Source organism: Equus caballus, chromosome 6 (assembly GCF_041296265.1).
Source record: "Equus caballus isolate H_3958 breed thoroughbred chromosome 6, TB-T2T, whole genome shotgun sequence".
Classification (NCBI taxonomy): Eukaryota; Metazoa; Chordata; class Mammalia; order Perissodactyla; family Equidae; genus Equus; species Equus caballus.
In genome coordinates this window covers 69,628,970-69,652,989 of record NC_091689.1, presented here as the reverse complement: position 1 = coordinate 69,652,989, position 24,020 = coordinate 69,628,970, and the positions used below count along the sequence as shown (strand labels likewise).

At 38.6% G+C, this 24,020-nt stretch overlaps 1 protein-coding gene and 1 long non-coding RNA gene across 24 annotated transcripts in view; one reads left to right on the top strand and one right to left on the bottom strand.

Moving 5' to 3' along the window:
• Window positions 1-24,020, top strand: part of LOC106783274 (uncharacterized) — a 120,585-nt gene that overhangs the window by 9,768 nt on the left and 86,797 nt on the right. For 2 of the 7 annotated variants that reach the window (XR_011440027.1, XR_011440025.1), the window contains exons 5-6: window positions 8,839-8,982; window positions 9,605-9,764. The exons of 4 other annotated variants lie outside the window; for them this stretch is intronic. This is a non-coding gene — a long non-coding RNA (uncharacterized lncRNA). Of the gene's footprint in view, window positions 1-8,838; window positions 8,983-9,604; window positions 9,765-12,887; window positions 13,801-24,020 lie in introns of those variants that run through there. One more of the 7 variants, XR_011440026.1, reaches the window with a different exon arrangement.
• Window positions 17,986-24,020, bottom strand: part of FGD4 (FYVE, RhoGEF and PH domain containing 4) — a 190,999-nt gene continuing 184,964 nt past the window's right edge. For all 17 annotated transcript variants that reach the window (XM_023643339.2, XM_070271230.1, XM_070271227.1 and 14 more), the window contains 3 exons: window positions 23,667-23,807; window positions 20,894-21,034; window positions 17,986-19,092 (listed from right to left, as the gene is read on the bottom strand). In XM_023643339.2, coding sequence (XP_023499107.1) covers window positions 18,835-19,092; window positions 20,894-21,034; window positions 23,667-23,807 — 540 coding nt within the window. In that variant the 3' untranslated portion in view covers window positions 17,986-18,834. The remainder of the gene's footprint in view (window positions 19,093-20,893; window positions 21,035-23,666; window positions 23,808-24,020) is intronic.

The following is a 24,020-nucleotide window of genomic DNA, read 5'->3' as shown; positions in this document are numbered from 1 at the left end:
TTGTAGGCATCTTTCCAAATCAGTGTGTGTAGCATCACCTCATTCTTTTTAACACCTGTAAATGTTGTTTATGATTTGGTTTGTTTTTAAAATAGCACTGGGGGGCTGACCCGGTGGTATAGTGGTTAAGTTTGCACACTCTGCTTCAGCAGCCCAGGATTTGCAGGTTTGGATCCCAGGCACGGACCTACACATGGCTCATCAAGCCATGCTGTGGTGGTGTCCCATATACAAAATGGAGGAAGACTGGCACAGATGTTAGCTCAGTGACAATCTTCCTCAGGCAAAAAGAGGAAAATTGGCAACAGATGTTAGCTCAGGGCCAATCTTCCTCACCAAAAAAAAAGATCCACTTGTCCACTTTGTAAAGAAGAGAGATGGTAAAAAATCAAACAAACAAACAAACAGAAAACCTGCAGTGGTGCCTCAAAAGGCACCCACACTGATAGAACTTGAAAATTATTTTTGGAGTGAGTACCAAGAAATGTTCCTTACCTAATGTAATAATCCATGGATGATGGGGGATGTGTGGCCTTAGATAGGCTACCTATCCTTTCTGAGCTTCAATGTTTCCATCTGCAAAAAAGAGAAATGTTTCTTGCCAGAGAGTCGTGGTAGAATTTGATGAGATAATGCATCTAGGGCAACCTGGTAAGGTGGAAATGGTGTTTTGGGGAGGAGTATTCTGTATTCTCTAAAGCATGGGTTTTATAGGCAGACAAAATATGCTTGAATCCAAGTTCTACTTACCAGTTCTAACCTGGGATGAATGATGTAAGCTCTCTGAGCCTCAGTTTGTTCATCTAGAACATACATGAAAGAATAGTGGTGAGATTTAAAACAAAATAATACATATAAAGGGCTTAAAACAGTGTTTTTTTCATAAAATTTGTTCAATAACAGTAGCTATTAGTGTTGTGTGGCCCTTGAAGCCAGATAAACCTGGGCTTAAAATCTACCTTGGCCACTCCTTAGATATATGTCCCTGAGGAGTTCTCTTAAAGTTCTGAGCCTCAGTTTTCTCATCCTACTCTATCAGATTGTGAGGATGAAAGAGATGCTTCATATAGTCCCCCAAACATGGTAGATACAGACACTTAGCACTGTGTTCAGGTCTTTGAATGGGAACCCACATCAGCTACTTCTCTCTTTCCTTCCTAGCTCTTCACTTCACAGATGAAGTATATTTAAAGTTTAGTATAGGTGTGTTGAAGAAAGGTTTTAAAGTCAGAAGCCCTGGTGCCCTTTTGTCATTGTCAAATCTTTGAAAGTCCTTTCTACGGGTTCTGTCTTACCCTACAGCTCTGAAGAAATGTAACGAGGTGTAATGAATAGTGATAAAACACCCTCAGATCAGGACACTAATCATTTAATTATTTAAGCAAAAAAATGCACAGAGGCCTTCTTTCTTCAAGGCATACATTTTCTCAGAAAATCAGTTTCTGAAGTTATCAGGTAACGACTAACACCGGTTCTATTTCTCCATTGAATTTACAAGTTCAATAGGAACACGAATCATAATGACATGTTGTGGGGGTGAGGAGTGGTTTTTGGGGGCCCCAATTCATAGCCCCCAATCATCCAGTCATCCCCAAGGAATGGCAATGCTGAGGAATATCCTAGGAAAATGTTAAGCTAGAGAAATAGAGATGGCTCTGAAAGACAAAAGTTTAGCAGTCATAGTTCAAGACTATTTAAGGACAGTGATCCTCAAAGCTTGCAGGTCACAGATCGTGTTCCCAGTCCACTGGTATTTAGGCTATTCTTGTCTCTCCATGAGTTCCCAGATTTCATAGATGAGATAAGGAGTCACTTTACTCGAGGGACCTTATTGCTGAATACTCACCAACTACAGACTGAGGACAGAGGGACACTACTTGAGGTCCATAAAGCATTCTAGCTAGATGTCATTATCTTTCCATTTGGACCCAAGGGAAATAGCACAAGAAAGGGGACAGACGAAAGGAGGAGAGGGTTGTAGGAAAGTAAAGGCTCTGGAGCAGGGCCTCTCAACTTCAGCACTGCTGAGATTTGGGGCTGGAACATGCTTTGTTATGAGGGCACTGTCTTCTGTACCACAGGATGTGCAGCAGCATCCCTGGCCTCTACTCACTAGATGCCAGTAGCACTATGCCTCTCCCAGTTGTGACACCCAAAACTATCTCCAAACGTTCCTGGAGATGGAGAAGAAAGGAGATAGAAAACCAGGTTGAGTGCTCACACTGCCCTGGAATGTGAGGAGGCAAAGACTGGGAATACACCCTGGCCACCCCCCAGTTTCCTTTCTCCTTTATAAACGTTTTACTGCTTTAGAAAGGCTTTTTGTGGATCCTTTCATTCCTTTCTCGTTTTCAGCTGGACAGCTCTCTCTGTTTTCATTCTAGTCACCCTGACACAGGCTGAAACTTACCCCAGAGACACTCAGTGAAGCCTTTGGGTTGCTGGGTGGAGAGTAAGAGGGTGTGAGGTCCCAGAGAGCAAGCCAGAGCATTGAGATCCCATCTGAACAGGGCTCATGGCCTAAGTGTAACCCTGAAGACTAATGTTCTTCCCTCACTTTTAACTATCACAGTGGTTCATAAGAATGGGGGTGGGCAGGTAGAGGAAGAGGGGATGAATCAGAATCATTTGTGCAGAAAATTATACATCTTTGTCCACCTGCCAGCGCATGCCCCAGGCACAACAAAATTGCAGCAGTGGGCTAGGTATGCATTTTTCAATGCACGTCCCACACGATTCTCAGGTGTTACTTCCTCCCACTCTCTCCTCTCAGTTGAACCACCTGCCTGGGAAGTTTCCAGTGACATCTAACCTCAGTCACAGAGGGAACGTTCAATAGCAAGTTAAAGATGTTCTTTGAAGCATTACTTAAACTAGTGAAAAACGAGGAATAGCAAATTTGATAAATTGTGGTGAAGTATAAATTAAATAATTCATGTAAAGTCCTTAGAATAGTGTCTAGCACATAGCAAGCCCTCAAATGCTGACTATGACTATGTAAAACTGCTTTTGAAGATAAAGTGCTTAGAGTATGATGTTAAATGAAATTAACAAGACCCCAGGCTAGGTATAGTGCATCCCTATTTTATAAAGAGATATCTATAATTTGGGGATCCCAGCTCAAGACTGAGCTGTTGTGCTCTATCCCTTGGATTCAGTTATGACTGGTGAGGTGGACACACTTGCGGAGTTTGCTCTGCTGTTCTTAAGGGAAGGAGAATACAAGGACAGAGTCGAGGGGGCAAAGGCAATTGACAGGACATTAGGGCAGCTGCATGGTTGACTGTTCTTCCCAGCAGAGCTGGATGAAGGGGTGGGCTAGCAGGGGAGCCACTCATGTTGCCATTGTATAAAGGATGCTAAAGTATCAATGAGCTCTAGTCATGATGGAAAAGAGTGATATGGAGAAAATTGTATATTTACTCCTGTCAGAGTACAGAATGTGCTTTGTCTGTCATAGTTTGAAACCCCCAGGGGGTGCTCTTGAGCAAAAGTAAATGGTCCCTAAACTGCTTTCTAGTGAAACTGGGTCCAACTGATTTCCATCTTTTTATTTTGTGAATAGTAAGTATATACAACTCTCCTGCCAAAACTGAGGAACACAGAGTATAATAGAAGAGGTTTCCAGCTGCCCCTAGAAGTCCTTCTCTGCCCGTTCCTTCTCTCTTCTAAATAAATGTTAAACAAATATTTAAAGAGTATGAATTTTAAGAGGCACCAAATTATTACTTTACCTGGGAGCCTGTATGTCACATCTGGCCCTGATCCCTGGCCTCTTTCAGAGCTTATGTAGAGCAGGGTTATTGGCAGAAGCTGAGGGAATTTTTATTTGGTGTGTTTTGGTTGTTTCTTGGCCAGGAGTCTGTTGAATACTAAGATCTAAGCAGCAGCTGTATAATATAATCTGTGTAATTGAGGCTCAGGTGACAAATAGTTATACAAAGTGCGGGAGCTGGGGATTCTCTCTTCTGGGTGGAGCCCAGCTTAACTGCCAGATTAATACCCCGAAGCCAAGAGGCATTTTGGGTCTGCCCTGCTGGCACCACTATTGGCAAGCTATCATGCACAGGTGGCTGACTGCTACCAGGGGCTGGTGGCACATTCTTAGGTGGCATGTCTGCAGTTCCTTAATAATAGTGTGTTTCTTCTTAACTTCTAAATATATTTTTAGACTTCAGAAAAAAATGGGAAATACAGAGAACAAAGGTTAAGATAAAATCACTCAGGATTCCACCGTTTTATTTTTAGACTTTGGACATTGATCTTTACTTTGGCTGCTTGAAGCCTGCTTTTCTGTTCTATTCTTATACAGGTTTCATGGTTTTCTTGCTTTGGTTTCTGAATCCTGAAATGTATAACTTGTCCTATTTACACTTTTTCTATTGCAGTTTGAAAACAATGGAAGCTCAGAGCCTTTGTGGAATTGCATTTTTTTCCAACAAAAATACGTTAGCGAGTGTCACTTATGCAGCCTCTGGTCTCTCTTTGAAAAGCCCAAATGCGTGCAGGAGCTCTGGAAGTTGGAAGGGTCGCAGATTTACTCAGTTTGTTCTTTCTTTCTTTCTTTCTTTCTTTTTTTGAGGAAGATTAGCGCTGAGCTAACATCCGCTGCCAATCCGCCCCTTTTTGCTGAGGAAGACTGGCCCTGAGCTCACATCCGTGCCCATCTTCCTCCACTTTATATGTGGGACGCCTACCACAGCATGGCTTGCCAAGCAGTGCCATGTCCGCACCTGGGATCTGAACCAGCGAACCCCGGGCCGCCCAAGTGAAACATGCCCACTTAACCACTGTGCCACGAGGCCAAACCCCAGTTATTTCTTGTATTCTCACACAATTTTTCCTCCCAAAAATCTATTTGCTTTTCTTGGCTCCCTTAACTAAACCAATCATTAATATATATCAAAACAACACTTTAAATAACCAACACCGGTTCCTTTAGTATATTTGAAACAATGTATAATTTTATAACATTCCAGATATTGCTTTGTTCATATTTCCACTCTAAAACCTCTGGTTAAAATAAGATGCTTCTCCTGTTTTTCTTTCATTTTTTAAATCATACATTAGTTTGGATTACAGTTGACAGGTGTGAGGTCAGAAATTTTCCTTGTGAATGTTGACGTATATGCATTTTGTGACAGTGTGGGTCATATATTTTTAAATATCCAGGTATTTTGTTTACAAAGAACATTCTTTCTGATTAGAGGAATGACAAAATACGAGGATAGTGTTGTAGCGTTGTGTGCTCAGGGAAATTTAAAAAGAAACCTACTGTCACAACTGAATGGTCAAAGTAACCCTAGACCTTTAATATTGACACGATCAGCAGTCAGTATATAGGAAGCACTCAATTAATAGTGAAATATTGAATGAATGGTTGAATCAGTGAATGACTCAAGACAAACTATTATTTTTCCTGGGACAATTTATGAGACAATTTTATTTGTACGGCGATGAAGAAAAGGAAAATCACAATATGTAGGCTTACAAACAATTCAGGAAAATAAAGAACTAGGGTAAACTCCATAGAAACATTAAGTTTTTTTGGAAATACATTTAGACTTACAGAAAAGTTATAAATATATCACAAGAACTCTACTCTTCAGCCAGATTCTCTATTCACATGTTTACTATATTGGCTGTGTCATTCATCTCCCTCTCCCTCCTTTGTCTCTGAGCCATTTGAGGGTAAGTTGCAGACGTGATGGCTCTTCACTGTCAAAGACTTCAGTCTATGTTTTCTGGAACAATATCCTCTTACTTAATCACTTTGCAATTACTGAAACAGGGAAATCAACAGAAACGATTATCTAATCTACAGATGTTATTAATTTCTCACCAATTGTCTCAATAACATCCTTTATAGTAGAAAAAATATATTCTGGCCTAGGTCCCATCCAGGATTACAGACACATTGCATTGAGTTGTCATGTCTCTTTAGTCCTTTATTCTGGAAAATTTCCCCAGTCTGTCTTTGTCTTTCATAATCTTAGCTTTTTTTTTTTTAAAGGTTTTATTTTTCCTTTTTCTCCCAAAGTCCCCTGGTATATAGTTGTGTATTTTTAGTTGTGGGTCCTTCTAGTTGTGGCATGTGGGATGCTGCCTCAGCGTGGCCTGATGAGCAGTGCCATGTCCATGCCCAGGATTCGAACTGGCAAAACCCCGGGCCTCCGAAGCAGAGGGCGCGAACTTAACCACTCGGCCATGGGGCCGGCCCTAATCTTAACATTTTTGAAGAATGTAGACCAGGTATTCTGTAGAATATTCCTCAGCTTGAGTTTATCTCATATTTCCTCATAATTAGATTGAGGTTCTGCACTTTGGCAAGAATACTGCAGAAGTAATGTGTGTCCCCAGAGCCTCAGATCGAGGCCCATGATACCAGTCTGCCCTTACTGGTGACGTTAACTTGGTTAAGGGCCTGCCCACCAGGTTTCTCCACTGGAAAGTTACTATTTTTCCTTTTGTTATTAATAAGAATTTTGTGGGGGCAGCTTTGAGACTATGTAGATACTTGGCCTCAAGAATTTTTCACCCACTGGTTATAGGGTCCGTTGATGTTTCTTACCTGAATTAATTTGTTTGTCAAATGCTAATTTTTTAACTTCATCATTCCTTCTACATTTATTTATTTATTTGCATTCCCTTATAGGGAAGAATCTTTTCTTTTTCTCCATTCGTTCCTATCAGTTCAGTTTCATGTGTTTCTGTTTCATTCAATGGATTTAAATCCATTACCATCGTTTCTTCTTCTAGCTTTATTGAGATATAATTGACATATAACTACCATCATTTTTTATTTTCACTTTCAACTGTCCCAGATTTTACTAGTAGGAGGCACTTAAGCTGGCTTCTGGATCTTCTGATATGTCCCTATCATTCTTTGGGCACTTTCCCACTTTCTGACACAATATCATACCAAGTCTTATCTTGAATTTTCCCTGCCGCAGCCAGCCCTAGAATCAGTTAGTTTTCCAAGGAGCTCCTGTTCCTTTTAGTGGCAAATGGCACTTAGAAACCAACATAGATATGCTTCCTGCTATTGGGGTGTTATTGCTTCTAGACCCTCACAGCAGATAGCTAGGAAATATATGTACATGTACACATACACACACACGTAGGTCTATATATCTATATGTATTGTGTCTATATCTATACCCAGCTAGCTTTCTTTATAAAATCTCAAGTTCATACTGATACCTGTAATTCTAGTCCAGCAACACAGGATGTATTATCATGTTCCCCTTTCCATACTGTAACTGTCTTCTCTGACAGTGAGAAACTTGGCTCCCGTTAACCTTAACATATTACTTATTTGCTCATTTCTAGAACAGAGCAAAGGTAATGTTAGAAATGCTAAGCCGTACCACTGGGAAAAGCAAACCAATGACCTAGAATTCAATATTTGTTTGCAATTCTATTTGTCTTTCTTCTAAGCATATATAGTCAATATACTGTGTCCAAAATTTGCCTTAGTTCTAATTTGTCTCATCAGTGTGGTTATGTTATTCATCTGATATTCTTTTCTATACAGATAGGTTCACTTGTTTGTATTTGTATTCCATTTTTGGGCTTTTTCACCATAGCTGATTTTATGATGTGTGTATGCGTAAAACACTGAGATGGTTCAAAAGTCAAACCCAACAAAAAAGGTATACTCAGAAAAGCATCATGACTTTCTTAGCAAATAATCTTTCTTTATTGAGGGTTCCTTCTCCTATATTTATAACTGTAAGCCTGGATCCTTTGGTTCATTCTCCCTATATTCTGTGCCTGCCTGCTCTCTACTCCCCAAGAGCACACAGACACACAGACACACACACACTCCAGACACACACTGCTGGAGCAGATATTGAAAACCTCCAAGATGATCTTTAGGATGATCTTTAGGTATTTCTTCCACCCTTGGACATGATTCTATATGGAAACAATATTCTTATTTTTTTCACAGTATATTATCTTAGTTCAGTGTATGATCACAATATATATAAGTGATCATCAAAAAATATTGTTTCTTGTGAAAATATCATAATGGACGATAAGGTTCAATCTTACTGTATAAAAGCATTTTCCCTTACTGAGACAAAGCAACCTGGCTTTGTTTTTACTTAAATGCAGAACCAAAACAACACATGAATCACTTCCTCTATGAGAGTGACTGCAGACTAAGCACTCATTATCCAAAACCTGGGCCAGGTCCACTCTGCAGCCCCACTTCCTCAGGACGTGTGTCTTTCAGTGCCTCTGGCTCCTTCGGAACAGTGACCAGCTGTCTCTAATTTCCTCACAGTGCAGGTGCTGTGGGGATGGTGGTGATAGTGAGTTCAGACTGATTTTTTTTTTCTGCTTTTTCTCCCCAAATCCCCACGCACATAGTTGTATATTTTAGTTGTGGGTCCTCCTAGTTATGGCACGTGAGACGCCGCCCCAGTGTGGCCTGATGAGCAGTGCTATATCCGTGCCCAGGATCCGAACCGGCAAAACCCTGGGCCGCTGAAGCGGAGTGCACGAACCCAACCACTCGGCCACGGGGCTGGCCCCCAGACTGATTTTTGAAAAGCAAGAATCCATCATGCAAAGTTTGACTAATATTTTTGCCATTATATTTTGAAGTCCTTGACTACGTTTTAAACAATCAGGAATCTGGCTTTGTTATTAAAACAACTTAGCTATATAAAATGTTGATTTCTTTCCCCCTCAGCCTCTATTCCAAAGGTCTGTACCCATAATAATTTGAAAGTTTGGAAGAAAGGTTCTGGTCATTTTATTCTTTTATATAACCTAGCGTTTTTGTTTTTGTTTTTAAAGATTTTAATTTTACTTTTTCTCCCAAAGCCCCCCAGGTACATAGTTGTGTATTTTTAGTTGTGGGTCCTTCTAGTTGTGGCACGTGGGATGCCGCCTCAGCATGGCTTCATGAGCAGTGCCATGTCCGTGCCCAGGATCCGAACCAGCGAAACCCTGGACCACCGAAGCAGAGTGAGTGAACTTAAGCACTTGGCCACGGGGCCAGCCCCTAACCTAGCTTTTATATTCAGTATTAATTGAGTACCCATAATGTGCCAGGCACTGTACTGGGAATTTGGGACATCGGTGACCAAAACAGATAAAAATCCTTACTGTTATGGAGCTTAAATTCTAATAGGTATAGATAGACAATAAAAAATAAACATAAAAATAGCTAATTATTTAGTTTGTTACAAGAACTATGAACTATGGGAAACACAGATGAGATTAAGGAGGAATGGGAGTGCTATGTTGGGAGTGGAGGTAGTTGTAATCTAAGATATCATGATCAAGTGGGACTGTGCTGGTGAGATTTGAGCAAAGGCCTTAAAATGGCAAAGATGTTAATTGTGCAGATCTGGAGAAGGACATTGCAGGAAGAGGGAACAGCAAGTGTATGTGTTATAAGGCTGACCTGTACTTGGCTTGCTTAAGGAAAAGCAGGGAGACATATGGTACAGGGTGCTGGTGGGAGGAGACATATAGGGCCTTGTGAGGCCGCTCAAACGACTTTGGCTTTTATTCTGTGTGAAATGAGGAGCCCCTGGAGGGATTGGGGTAGAGAAGCAACATGATCTGATTTGTGTTTTAACAGACTCCTCTGGCTGTGTGTTTGACAACGGGAGAGGTCTGGCTGGAAACCTTGAGGCTAATTAGAAAACTATTGCTATGATGTAGGCAAGAGATGATGATGGTTCAGGCCAGAATGGTAGCAGTGAAATTGGTGAGAATCTGATTCCAGATATATTTTGAAGGTAAGCTAGTAGAATTTCCTGATGTACTAAATGTGTAGTCTGAGAAAGAAAGGAGTCAAAGATGAAAACTTTTGGCCCGAGCGACTTGAAAACCAGGGTTGCAGTTAACTGAGGTGGGAAAAATTATGGATGGATTAGGTTTTATAGGGGAAAGATCAGGTGTTCAGTTTTGGACAGGTTAAATTTGAGATGTATACTAGTTATCCAAGTAGAACTGACAATCAGATAAATATTTCTGGTGTGCAGAGGAATACTAAGAGCTGGAGATATAAAACTGGGAGTTAACAGCATGAAATTACAGTCATGTGTCACTTAACGACAGGGATACGTTCTGAGAAATGCATCCTTAGGCAATTTTGTCATTGTGTGAATGTCATAGGGTGTACTTAGGCAAACCTAGATAGTATAGCCTACTACATACCTCGGCTATATGCTATTAATCTTATGGGAGAATTGATGTATATGTGGTCCATTGTTGATGGAAACATCATTATGTGGTGCATGCTTGTATATGTGATCACCAGTGGAATGAGTGTGGATAAGAAGAGACCTAGGACATACTTAGCCCTGGGATACCCCTATGGAGCCTGCAAGAAATGTAGAAAACAGCAAAGGAGACTAAGAAAAAGTGCCCAGAAGAATAGAAAGGAAACCAAGAGTTTGGAGACTAGCAAGCCAAGGGAAGAAAGTGAATTAAGCAGGAGGGCATGATCAAGTATGTTAAATGCTACTGATAAGTCAAGATGAGAACTGAATTGACCACTGTACTTAGCAACATGGAAGTCATTGGTAACCTTGATAAGCACAGTTTTAGTTAAATGATGGGGGCAAAAGTCTGACTGGAGTACATTCAGGAAAGAATGGGAAGAGAGGAATTCGAGACAAATAGAGAAAACTCAAGTATTGCTCCAAAAGGGTGGGAAAATGGGGTGGTAGCTGGCAGGGGAAGTGAAGAGGTTTAAGTTGGGAAAAATTATAGCAGGTGTGTTTGCTGATAGAACAATCCAGTGAATGGGGCCGGCCCTGTGGCTGAGTGGTTAAGTTTGTGTGGTCCACTGAGGCAGCCCAGGGTTTCGCTGGTTTGGATCCTGGGTGCGGACATGGCACCACTCATGAAGCCATACTGAGGTGGTGTCCCACATGCCACAACTAGAATGACCCACAACTAAAAATACACAACTATGTACTGGGAGGCTTTGGGGAGAAAAAGGAAAAATAAAAAAAAAATCTAAAAAAAAAAAGGAAAGATCCAGTGAAGAGGGAAAATTGATATTGTATGAGAAAGGGACAATGGCTGGAGCAATATCCTTAAGAAGCTCATGAGTTGGGGATAAGGTACGGTGCACATTTAGAGGGATCAGGTTTAGGTAGGAACATGGAGAGGCAGAAAGAATATGTGGACCCAAGTGTTGGTAGATGGCTAGATGTGGTTGTTGGAGACTGTGGCAGTCCTCTGCCAATTAATTTTCGGAGTAAGGTAGGAAAGGTCATCGGTTGGGACAAGGTTGAGGGAGAAGGTATTGGAGATTTGAGGAGAGAGGAGGTGTGAAATAGTAATCTAGTAATGAATTTAAAGCGAGATCAATGAGTGTCGTTGTTCATTTTGTTCAGTTACATGGGTGTGGGCATGGGGAAGACAGAGGTGAGTAAACCAGGTTTTGGTTTTGCCAAGCAAGTAAGATAAAGCTAGAGAGGGACAAGGCAGTTGAGTGAATGCAAAGGTCTGATCGTAGTGATTGAACATGGTACTAACCTGGGTGAGGGAGGACACCAAGAGCTGAGTGACACATTACTTAACCTCTCTAACCCGTTTCCTTACCTGAAAATCTTGAAGCTCTGTCGGGAGGCTTGTGAGAGATAACGTACGTTTAGAATGCTTAACAAAGGACCGAGCGTGGAGTAAATATGCCATCAGTGTTTCCCAAATGAGGTTTCCCATCAGGATCACCTGGGCAATTTCTGAAAATACTAATGCCCACAGCCCAACCCTGACAAATAAGATTTCTGAGGGTGAGGCCAGGGCATCCTTCTGTTTAACTACTCCCCAGGTGACTCATGTATAGTCAGTCAGGGCTGCAAACTTTTGCATTAACTAAATGATCTCTATTAATAATATTAACAGTTACGTGCTGAATGTCTCATGGGGCCGGGCAATATACTATAATATTGTCTAATTTAAGTCCCACAACTTTTCAAGGAAAAGTTTGTGCCTAAAGTCACAAACAGTAAGTGGCAGAGCCAAGGATTTCCAGCCAGTTGTCTGTCTAGGACAGTCCTCCCACTGTGAGCTTGCTACTCCAAGGACGGTTTGAGAAACAACATTACCGTAGACCCCGTTAGAACCGCATCATCACAGACCTTGCTAAATCAGAATCTGCATTTTAGTAAGATCCCCAAGTGATTCCTTGTACTTGAGAGTTTGAGCAGCTCTGAAGTATGCCACACTGGCTCTCGCTACCATTTCCACTCTGTGTAAGGTGGACCCAAACAAGTCATATTGATGAGCCAAGGGCAACATTTAGTTTAAAGAATTCTTCAGCTGATGCCAATTGCTTGTAAGCATCAATTAACAAATTAGTTCTTCAAGGCCTAAAAAAGGTAATAAAATTCTAAAAAGGGGGCCAGCCTGGTGGCGCAGTGTGCATGTTCCACTTTGGCGGTCTGGGGTTCGCTGGTTCGGATCCCGGCTGTGGACATGGCACCACATGCTGTGGTAGGAGACCCACATATAAAATGGAGGAAGATGGGCACACGGATGTTGGCTCAGGGCCAGTCTTCCTCCAAAAAAAAAAAAATTCTAAAAAGGATTATCTCTGGAATGTTTTACTTATGAAATCATACTGAAGTCATTTAAGATTACCTTTTTGGAATATCTTTTATTTTTTAAATTAAAGACAATAAGATAACTGAATGAAACCCAGTGAAGTGTTCCATGAAATGCCATTTGTATAGTGCTTTGTAGTCATCAAGTGTCTTTTTCTTATTTCCTGGAATGACCATAAGAGTTTATTACTGGGATTCAGGTAAATTGTGTAAGGTCACATAACAAGTAATAGCAGGACTAAGAAAGACTCAAACACAGTTCTCTTGACTTCCATTTCCACCTCTGTTTCACTATGTAAGACTGAACAATGGAGGCCAATATCACTACTATGGAGGAAAGCCGTCATTTCCCAGAAAACAGAGCAGCACTGTTTTACTGGTTCCTGGAGATCTACTTTGGAGTTATCACAGGGAGAAGCCCCCGTCTCTACACGTATGGGACCCTGGCTTCTGTCACAAGCTTTATTCTTGAAAGACTTCACACAGGTTTTGGCGGGACTGGAGGTGGGAAAGAGCATCAGTACCCTTTGGAGTAACTTTTTTCTGAACCAACTCAAATTTCTGACAACCAAAATAATTGTGAACTGAACATACATAATCCTAGCTGAAATAACACGAGTCTTCCGAATTCATTTAAGGATGTATTTATTTACAAGATACAAATGTTTAATATTTAATAGGAATTAAAGTGCTTAATTTTACAATGTTTCTAATTCTCTGCCTTTATGACCAAATATACATATGTTACACAATATATACACTATCTGCAAGTTTTTTACATTGATATAGCTAGAAAACAAAAATTACTTTTTGTGTACACTTTTCACATTTGAGTTAACTCTAAAATTCTAACATACCTTTTCAAACTGATCAGTCAACAATTCAAAAGCCCAGATAACACTTATTCAAAAGTATCAGTCAATTGTCACTCACAAAATGAAATGCTAGTTTGGTAAAAAAACAAAACAAAACACAAACAACCCCAAAGTTTTACATACAGACATGATTGCTAATGAAGGGAGACTCCCCCAAAGTGATACATTCCAACATCCATACAATGTGTAATATATAATGCAACTCCATTATCATAATGGCCCCCACAGACTATTATGTTTCTTCTCAAACCTATATATATTACTCTATGTATTTGGTATTCACTTATTAAAATATGCTACAATGAGTTTTTTTTTTATTTTTCGCTAAATCTGCCTAATCTCACTAATTCCATCTATAATGAATTTTAGGAAGGGGTGACCATCATATGACTCTTAGTGACCCCAATGACTTAAAAACTATCTTGTAGAAGCCGTGTGCTATTTCATCTCAAAACACAGAAGACACTGCATTCTACCAAACGTTCAGTGCAGACAGTAGAAAACCACGATTGGCTTTAGAGAGTTTACCTCAGTAAGCTGCGCAGAAAATGGCCCAATAGAATGAAATTATTATGTTTTAAAGCCTAAAGGAAAAACAAAGTAATGGCTAAGATACTAATGGTATAATTTAGAGGCCAAGGTGAAAGGCCCAGGTGCAGTGGATCCTATGAGTAAGCAATTACGTAGATTCATATTTGATAGTTTATATCCCTTCTGCAGTTTAAGGACTTTTCTCTTAACAGACATTGCTCTGATCTGGAAACCAGCAGTATCTTTCTGTCCACCTCTGTTCATTCTGGCTTGTTTCAATTCCTAATCTTATTCCTCCCCACCATATCATTAAAGAAAGCAAAGTTATCTTCTCATGACACGATTATGGGGCATATATAAGAATGAATTATACTAAAAATTCATGTAAATAATTTATGTTAAAATATTTAAATTAAAAAGAACAGTTTCTAAAAAAAATTTCATTCCTGTGGAAAAACAGAATTGGAAATCAATGGTGTTTTTGCATATATACATATATGCATAAAATCACAGAAAGGGTATTTAAAGTAGATCTAGAGGTCTTTATATATCATACTTTTATTTTCTAAATCAGGAGAATCTATAATAGATAGTAATATGAAAATAAAAAGCAATTTGTTTCTACCAAAATTGGATGAGAATGGAGAAGTAACATGATCCACTACAGACGTCACTAAAATCCTAAGAATAAGAACTGGTTAGCCACAGTTTTTATATTAATACATTCTTGAAGAATACAAAATTTAACATTCTTTCCTTTGAATTAATTTTAGCTTATAAATACCATGTGCTTAATCTTAGACCCGCTAACACGAACATCACGTGATGTAGGAAATTTTAATTAATCTTCTATTCTGCATTATAGCAAGGATACCTGCAAAAAATAAGACATTTGTTCCCTAGAAGTTTATTTGCTCCTGTTGGTGCCTTTTCCTCAGGATACATCCAGCCTTGAAAGATCATTATTAGAGTTATCACAGACAATACGCTCAGAATAAGAACTTAAGGCTTTGAATATAACCAGAAATAAGATCTAAAATTTGGAGGGGAAAAAAAGCACCCTGTTTCCACAAAGTAGACAAGAAAAAGGAACATACAATTATAACTCACAGAATTATTTTTGATATGAGGTTTTTAGAAGGCATAAATGAATCCTTAACAACCCTGCAGTACTATGAAGTGTGTAGTTTTCGTTATATACTTATGACTACAACAAATATTGTTTTCAAAAATCCAAATGTATATCTATTTATGGGGACAGGGTACCTTTAAAGGGTTAGTTCTTTTAAAAAGTTTGATAATTTTTTTAAGTTGGGGTATTTTTTTTTTAAAATTGGGGTAGGTCACTCAGCGAAGATAAGTACACCAACCTGTATGTGGTATTAAACTTCATGGAAAATGACATGTAGCTTGATAAAGTAGTGCAGATGTGCTTTAATTGTTTCACCATCCATACCCTTCGCAAAAGTAAAAATGCTTTTGATAGTTATTTGAATCTAAAGAATAATGCCCTCTGCCCTGATACACTTTTGCTTCCCCATATGGAGCAATTTAAATTACAGTATCACTTCAAGAAGTCAATTCTCTATATCCTTGTGACTAGGGGCATTCATATTAAAATTTCAGTATAAAAACACACCCTGAAGAGTTTTATTGCTTGCATACATGATGGCATTATAGATGCCATTGTTACAAAAGTGGCTGGTGGCATTTTTCATTATTGAGCTCCACTTAAAACCTGGAGATAAGTCTGCACTACATTTCATCCTTAATATACCAAATGGTAGACTTTCAATAAAGCAAAATTTACGTTTAAAAAATTGGAATGTTTTATAATGAATAGCAGTTTTTATCAAAGAACTATTTTTTAAATTTGTAGGAAGGGCACTTTAAAGAAAAGATGACTCAGAAAGCACCAAATTAGAGAAAATAAAGAATAAGACCCATATGGAATGTTGGTTTCAACAGGAAAACAATCAATTATTGTTTTAGGTTCAATTTGTCATGACTGCTAGGTGTCTTGGAAGGCAAAAGACATCAATTATTCTTGTAACCAATCACACTTTGAAGTCGTTTGATTTAGTTGCATGCTTACTAAATGGCTAAGTATCTTTTGCCTTCCTCCAAGTAAAAGCATTAGTGATTCTTTAATAAAAAAGCAGATAAGGCTGCTTCACTGCTTCTCTTTGTGCTTGGCTAAAGAACATGGGTGCAATGCAAAGGTGATGACTGGATAACCAGAAATTTTCTTCTAATACTAATATTTCTAATTTTTTTGAAAACATTAAAGATGATATTAAGAGCATAATAAATATCCTCTTTACATGAGTATTCTTTTGATAATCTAAATTAAATAACATCAATTATTATTGAGCCAAAACTCGAATGTGTCCGTGTTACTTCCATTCCAGGAGAAGAACTTAATGGTATGGAAAGTGTAGTCGTCTTGTTGTTTAAAATAGTTTTCAAAAATAATCTACCCCATAAATGTTCTAATTGGCCCTTACATTTCTATCGTACTATCCACATTTACAAAAGTCATCTTCCGATGATAATCATTCTACATTTTTATTGCTTCTCTTAAGATTAAGAAAGTCAAAGCATCATCTAGAGCTATGGTTTAAACTTCTCAACAATTACCCTAACACACATGTTGTGTACACACACACAACTAGAAAAGAGAAGCAATGTAAAATTTTTTTAGTCTGATATAATAGGGCCTAAGAAACTACATTTATCTCTTTTTGGTTCCAAATACAAGTATTTGGTTTAATGTTAATGGATCATGGCTGGCTCTCCTTTTACGGAGGAAGGCAACCTAATTATGTCAGCCATAATTAATCTATCTGCTCCTTTGGGGTTGGGGCAAAAAAGGGGATATTTCAAATATTTCTTAAAACAACAGGGCCTGAATAAATGTGTGGCAATCTCAAATTCTGAGTGAATCCATTCTACATTTAAAATGTAATCCCCAAAGGCCAAGGATAGTGGGGTCATTCTTGTGGATTTCTAGCATACTGATGCGTTAAAAAGTGATAATGTTTGGAGCACGACAGGGTAAACGGGAAAAAAAAAAGAGATCTAATTTACTATATAATGAAGAGCAGCCTCCATGACAAGGAATCATATTCTATCTATTAAAATTCACCGGAGAGGGGCTGGCCTGGAAGCCGAGTGGTTAAGTTCGTGCACTCTGCTTTGGTGGCCCAAGGTTTTGCCGGTTCAGATCCCGGGCGTGGACATGGCACCACTCGTCAGGCTATGCTGAGGCGGCATCCCATATGCCACAAATAGAAGGACCCACAACTGAAATATACAACTATGTACTGGGGGGACATGGCGAGAAAAAGCAGGAAAAAAAATTCACCAGAGGATAAAAGAAAAAAAAATGCTTATACTCTCTTCAATCATCTTGTTCCTTCCCAAATTCTGCCATTAAAATATTGCTTTTCAATATTGTGTCCCTCCTCCACTTTAGTGAGGTGGTTTAAAGGGTTGAGCATAAACTTCCTTTAATATCTATCTACCTCCCTCAAACATGGATTATCACATGTGAATTTTGTTTCATATCTGACAAAGGAATAGGCCCACACAGTTATCTTAAGTGTTAATTATACATAGTCCTCATTTAACCCCGCTTAACAGTCTTATAGAAAAGAGAAACATTACAATAAATGTAGTTTCCATATGTCCCAGTTCTGTGTAAGGTCAGGTATCTTGTACGGTTTAGGTTTTGGTGAAAGTTTTTGTACATGCTGATATTAACTGCTGCAACAACTAAGATTGTAAAAGGTAAAATAACCTGTATGACCTGACCATCCCAGTGACCAAGATGCACTTTATCTCAGAATAATCAAGACTGAAGCATTAATTAAACCCTCATCTTATATTTAAATAGGTATCATTAGCACCTTCAAAGAGAGGCACTGTTTTAAATAGGCACAGAACAAAAGAATAGTACTTTAAAAATACTGTTGGAATTCACTAATATATCCCATGCCACATAAATTACTTTTTATTATAAAAATATCAATAACCTTAGATGTCAATCAGTTAAACAGAAATCATCAAAAACATTTCTTAAGTTTAGAACACTGCTCAATTCCAAGATGAAACATGCTTTATATTTAAAAAATAAATTAGAGACAAGTATGAACCTAAAGCCGAAGAGAAAAGCATGTATAGTATATATATATTTATATTTATATTTAATACTATATACACATAATTGCTATATACTTAGGATATTTCATTCTTAGGAGTATTTCTACAAAAACAAGTATTATCTTTTCTTAATAAGTTGGAAATTTGAACACCAACAATTTGTCCTTTTTCTTTTGTTTTAAAAGAACATATGTTATTTATGCAGTTGAGCTTTATAACCTAAATTAAATAAGTTAATATTATAGTCTAAACTGTCCCTGTATTTTTTTTTTACCATGGATCTAATTTGGCAACAGAGAGGTATATCTTTCAAACTGTTACAAGTCCTACATGTGAAAGAGAAGACATTAAAGAGTTTCTTAAATGAAAGTGGCCTATTCTAACCTGATGGTGATAGACTCAATTGATACCATTTTCTTCAAGACAAAAGCACATGTTCAAGGAATATCTCATTAAAAATGCTCCATTTTTCACATTATTTCAAACTTTTATCGGTAGAATGGCTCTGCACATTAATTTCACCAAGAGCACATAAACATATGAAAATAGTCCCCCAAGAAATGCATTTATGAGCCTATATTTTTCAACATAAAGTGCTAAGAGATGAACAAGGAGAGCTGGGAATGTCTTGAGCTGTAAACCTGGAGCCCCCGCCATGCCGTGGTCGGCCCTGGAGTTCAGCACTCTGATTTTCTCTTAGGATCAGGATGATCGTCCAAGGCGGCTGGATGCTCATTAGGACCATCTGGTGTCTCACCTGTGACAGCTAAACGGATGATTTTCAGCCATTTCTGTTTCAGTTCCTCACTGTCTGCGGCAAAGCTGTGCACAGACTTGGACTGGGTCAGTTTGAAACTGTGTGGCAGGTCTGCACTCCGTGGCATATCGTCCACAACATAACCCAGGAGTGGAATGGTGGCCTGAGCTCTGACATCCTAGGGAAGAAACATGGTACATAAGAGTGTGATATGTACTAGCTTACTAGGCGTGACCCTGCATGATTCAGCTTCTACTAAACTTCTTTTCCCATGACCGTTCCACACAGACTGGCACTGTGAGCTCTCCATGCACAGAGATGCTGCTCCAGCATTAGCACACTGCCTGTACATGAGGCCACTGATAATACTGGCTGAATGAATTAATAAATGAGAGCTGACACCTAAATCAGCCAGGAATCATTGACCCTACACCTCCTCTCTGTGAGGGAGCCCATTCAATGCGAAAATGGAAAGAAAAGCATAGTCATCTCAGTGTACAAAACCAGCGAATGTTAATGATGATTTCATGACCAAGCACAGTTTCATTTGGTGTTTCATTTACTCATGTATCAATTCATTTACAGACAGGAAAACGTTATAGGAAAAACAGTGAAATAGAATAAAATGTATACCTTGGCATTTTTAGTCTATATCTGAAAATAAAAAACTTTTCCTAGCCCTTAATGTAGATATAGGCTAAAATACAACAGGGACATTTAAGATTTTGTACATTTCCAGGTGAACGTACAATGGGTTTAAGTGTTGTTTGTTTTTTAAGCACAACACAATCCACAGTGCCTGGTGCTGCTCTGGGCAGACGGCAAAGCTGCTTGTCTGTTCTCCTAGATTTATCTCAGATCCATGCAAACATGGTACTCAAAAATTGTTACTGGATAGAGTTCATCCAAGGTTGATTTAAATTCCCCTTCCTCTCAAATTCCTTTCTTTTTCAGGTATCCCTCTACTGAGGCAAAAAAGGCTTACTATTACAGTAAGTCCCCCATTATCCATGAGGGGTATGTTCTAAGACCCCCCCAATGATGCCTAAAACCTCATACAGTACCAAAACCTATATATACTATGTTTTATCCTGTATATACAAACCTATGATAGAGCTTAATTTATAAATTAGGCACAGTAAGAGATGAACAACCATAATAATAAAATAGAACAATTATAACAACATACTGTAATAAAAGTTATCCTAGATCTTAGCAACCTCAGCATACAATATTTTTTCTTTCCTTATTAAGTCGAGAAATTCACTTTTTCACTGAAAGGAAGAACTTCACAGCTTCTCTATGGCATATGTGAATTGCCAGCAACACTGCTCTTGTGCTTTGGGGCCATTATTAAGTAAAATAAGGGTTACTTCGACACAAGCACTGTGATGCCATGACAGTCAATCTGATACCCAGGACAGCTACTAAATGACTAACGGGCGAGTAGGTAGTGTATACAGTGTGGAGATGCTGGACGAAGGCATGATTCACATCCCAGGTGGGACGGTGTGAGATTTCATCATGCTACTCAACACAGTGTGCAATTTAACACTCATGAATTGTTTATTTCTGGAATTTTCCACTTAATATTTTCGGACCATGGGTAACTAAAACTGCAGAAGGCAAAACTGCGAATAACGGGAAACTACTGTATTTGCTATTATTATAAAGTCTCCTCCTTCTTGCTTCTCCCTCTGCTTCATTCCCTTCTCCTCATGCCCTTTCCTCATTTGACTCACCTTTTCTCAAACCCGCTGAACAGGAATGAGAGAAGGGGACAAACGATTCACAGGGTAAAGAAATGATTGGCCACCAAAGGACTCAACCATTCAAGTAAATACACTTGAATTTTAGTCACTCATTATTTTTCAATTGTAATGAAACACAGGGCCACTGCCTGAGCTCTCCGCTTCCACAGAGGAGCGGTGGGAGGGTTCGGAGTTCAGAATCCCTGCAGACGGACGCGGTTTAGATACCTGGGGGGCACCGTACATGTACAGCACGAGAGGGTCTTGTTTGGGGATCACACACCAAGCTTTCTGCCAAGGCTTGGACTTCTCCATATACTGAAGAAAGCTGCACACCACGCTGTTTCCAGATACTTCTGCTGATTCAATCTAGAAAAATTTAATGAATAGAAAGCGAGAGTGAGAGAGACAGAAATTGAACACAAAATGAACCAGAGAGAGAAATAATTCAACTTAAGGGCACATTCATAAAGTATAATGTGTTTCTATAAAATGTCTCCTGGGACTGTCCCAAAAATGGTTCATCTGCAATTATGATTTAAACACTTGTCCAGACCAATTACTAGCATAGGAAAACATTTAAGTCAATTTTAACTCCTTGCATTGCCAGACCTCGAATTTAAATAAAGTTAAACATTTTGTGACTGCTGAGTATATAGGCACGTTTCCTAGCTTGCTACATGTATTATTTCCTCTAATCCTCACACCAACACTGAGAAGTTACGCCTTTCATTATCTATAAGGTTCAGACATGAAAGAGCTTTCTCAAGATCACGCATTTGGGAATTGCCGTGCCGGCATTTGAACTTGTAACCACCAAGCTATACTAACTTCAACCATGTAAAAACGCAATAGCAAAGAGGCAAATACTGACCAGCAATCTTTGTCCTGGAACCTGAGATAAGAGTTTTTACAGATGAACATTTAAAATCGATTTGATGATAGAGAACACGAACTTTGGACTCCAATTAAGTGTAATGCTCTCTCTCTTCCCCTCAAATAATTCCATTCTTATTACCATATTACAAAAATTTATACAAAATTATTATTACAGTTTGAATTTTGTCAAGAAAAATTTGTGGAAATTTGTTTTCTCTTGTTATAGAAGTAACACTCTCAGTTTTGCCTCTTGGCCTGCAAAGACTAAAATAGTTTCTCTCTGGCCCTTTACAGAAAAAGTTTGTTGACCCTTGGTCTAGAGTACATAATGAATTAGTTGGCACAAAGCAAGTTTCAAATATGCATTATGTATGTTTGTGCATGTGCACACATACATACTTATATTCTATTTATGGACTAACACTATATAGTTATTTGATTAAATGTTTTAACGGAGTAATTGATTAATTTCTTCCCCAAGTATAGGTTTTTCTAGAAAACTACTTACAGATTTTAATTTCATAGACATAGCCTGAAACTCACCCCTTAAAACAAGCTGACTCATTCTACTCGGCCAGTCTCATCTGTTGCTGTTAAGTCTTGAGGCTGTGTTCCTGGGAGCCACTAAAGTGTGTCTTTCTACCCTCCCTGCCAGAGAAAGCCCTACTTTGGTCTGCTGTACAAGCAACATGTATACCCTAAAAGAATTCAGAGTTATACCTGTAGCTTGTGGGCCTATACTTTTTAACCTCAAGTATAGTTTATATGGCTCTATATAGTTTTATGGACCTTGAAGTTTATGATCCTTTTTCAGTTAACAGAAATGACTTTTTATGCTTATACGGCATAGATGCTCAATGAATACTCACTGATTCTTAATAGACCATAGAAATTCTTAATAAACCAAGTATGTCTATGACTTTAGATACATGGAATTTTGATCATGAGCCTATTCTTCATAGACTTTCCAGACTATCTTGAACTTTCTGCCACAAATGCCTTAATATAATTTATTCCTTATGTTGTTAGTATCTTTTGGTATAAAACTCATTGCAGATACAAGCTGCATTATAATTCTCAGATTTGGGGGTCTGAATTTATTTAAAAACATGAGTCAAGTCACTTGTGAGACATTTCAATAATATTTTAATGCAGTTATCAGATTACTGTCACTGGCTATTAAACGATGCTTTTAATGCAGTAAGTTAGAAGAGTTTTTCAGGTAATAAGTACTTTAATCTAAATTTTAATAATTTCATGCAGTGGTTTCAAAGCCAATATAATGAAACGGAGAGAAAAGCTTTTCTATCAAAAAAAATACCCTGTAGGGGCCAGCCAAGTGGCATAATGGTTAAGTTCACATGCTCCACTTCGGCGGCCCAGGGTTTGCGGGTTCGGATCCTGGGCACAGACCTACATACCTCTTATCAAGCCATGCTGTCGTGGCATCCCACACACAAAATAGAGGAAGATTGGCACAGATGTTAGCTCAGGGTCAGTCTTCCTCAAGCAAAAAGAGGAAGATTGGCAGGGTCAGCCTGGTAGCACAGTAGTTAAGTTCATGCACTCTGCTTCTGGAGCCCAGGATTCACAGGTTCAGATCCTGGGTGAGGACTCAGCACCCCTTGTCAAGTCATGCTGAAGTGGCACCCCACATAAAACACAGGAAGACTGGCAACAGATGTTAGCACAGGGCCAATCTTCCTCACAAAAAACAAAACAAAAAGAAGAGAGGAAGATTGGCAACGGATGTTAGCACAGGGCCAATCTTCCTCACGAAAATAAATAAATAAATAAAAATACTGAAATAATTTGGGCATTAGAAGAGATGACAATTAATATTCTAATATTTGACTACAGCTACCTCCACAAAATCAATATATCTCACTCTTAAATGCATGTTGATTTAACATAGCACTGCCCCTCTTCCTTTACATAACTGAGTATAACCCCAAAATTCAGCAATATAGAACAAAAATATGAATCTTGCTCATCATTCTCCAAATTGTTATATACTAAGAGAAATAACAAAATATGTTATTTGTATTCTTCAGCATTACAAGACAATGCTATGTTCCTCTTACAAAAATCTAAAAGATACCCAACATTTAATATTTCATACCTCTAAAATTCCTTTTCTTTTCTTTTCTTCACTGTCTGTGAATCCACTTATTATTTGATAACAGTCTTTACAAACTTTGCTCAATTTACCACCATCATACTCAAGTTGAGCTTTGTAATCAGAACACTTCCAACAAACCACCTTAAATTTAAAAAGATAATGAGAGTGAATAACCATATTTAAAGAATAATAAGATTTAAGCAATAATCAGTTATAGTAGTAATAAGTGAGAAAGAGTTTAATATAAAGGGCAAATTTTTATTAGACTAAGAATATCCACAGGAACATTCGAGTTTTTATCATGGTATTACAATGCTGTTTGTGATGGGTTCCGCTTGCTCATCCTCTCTTCCT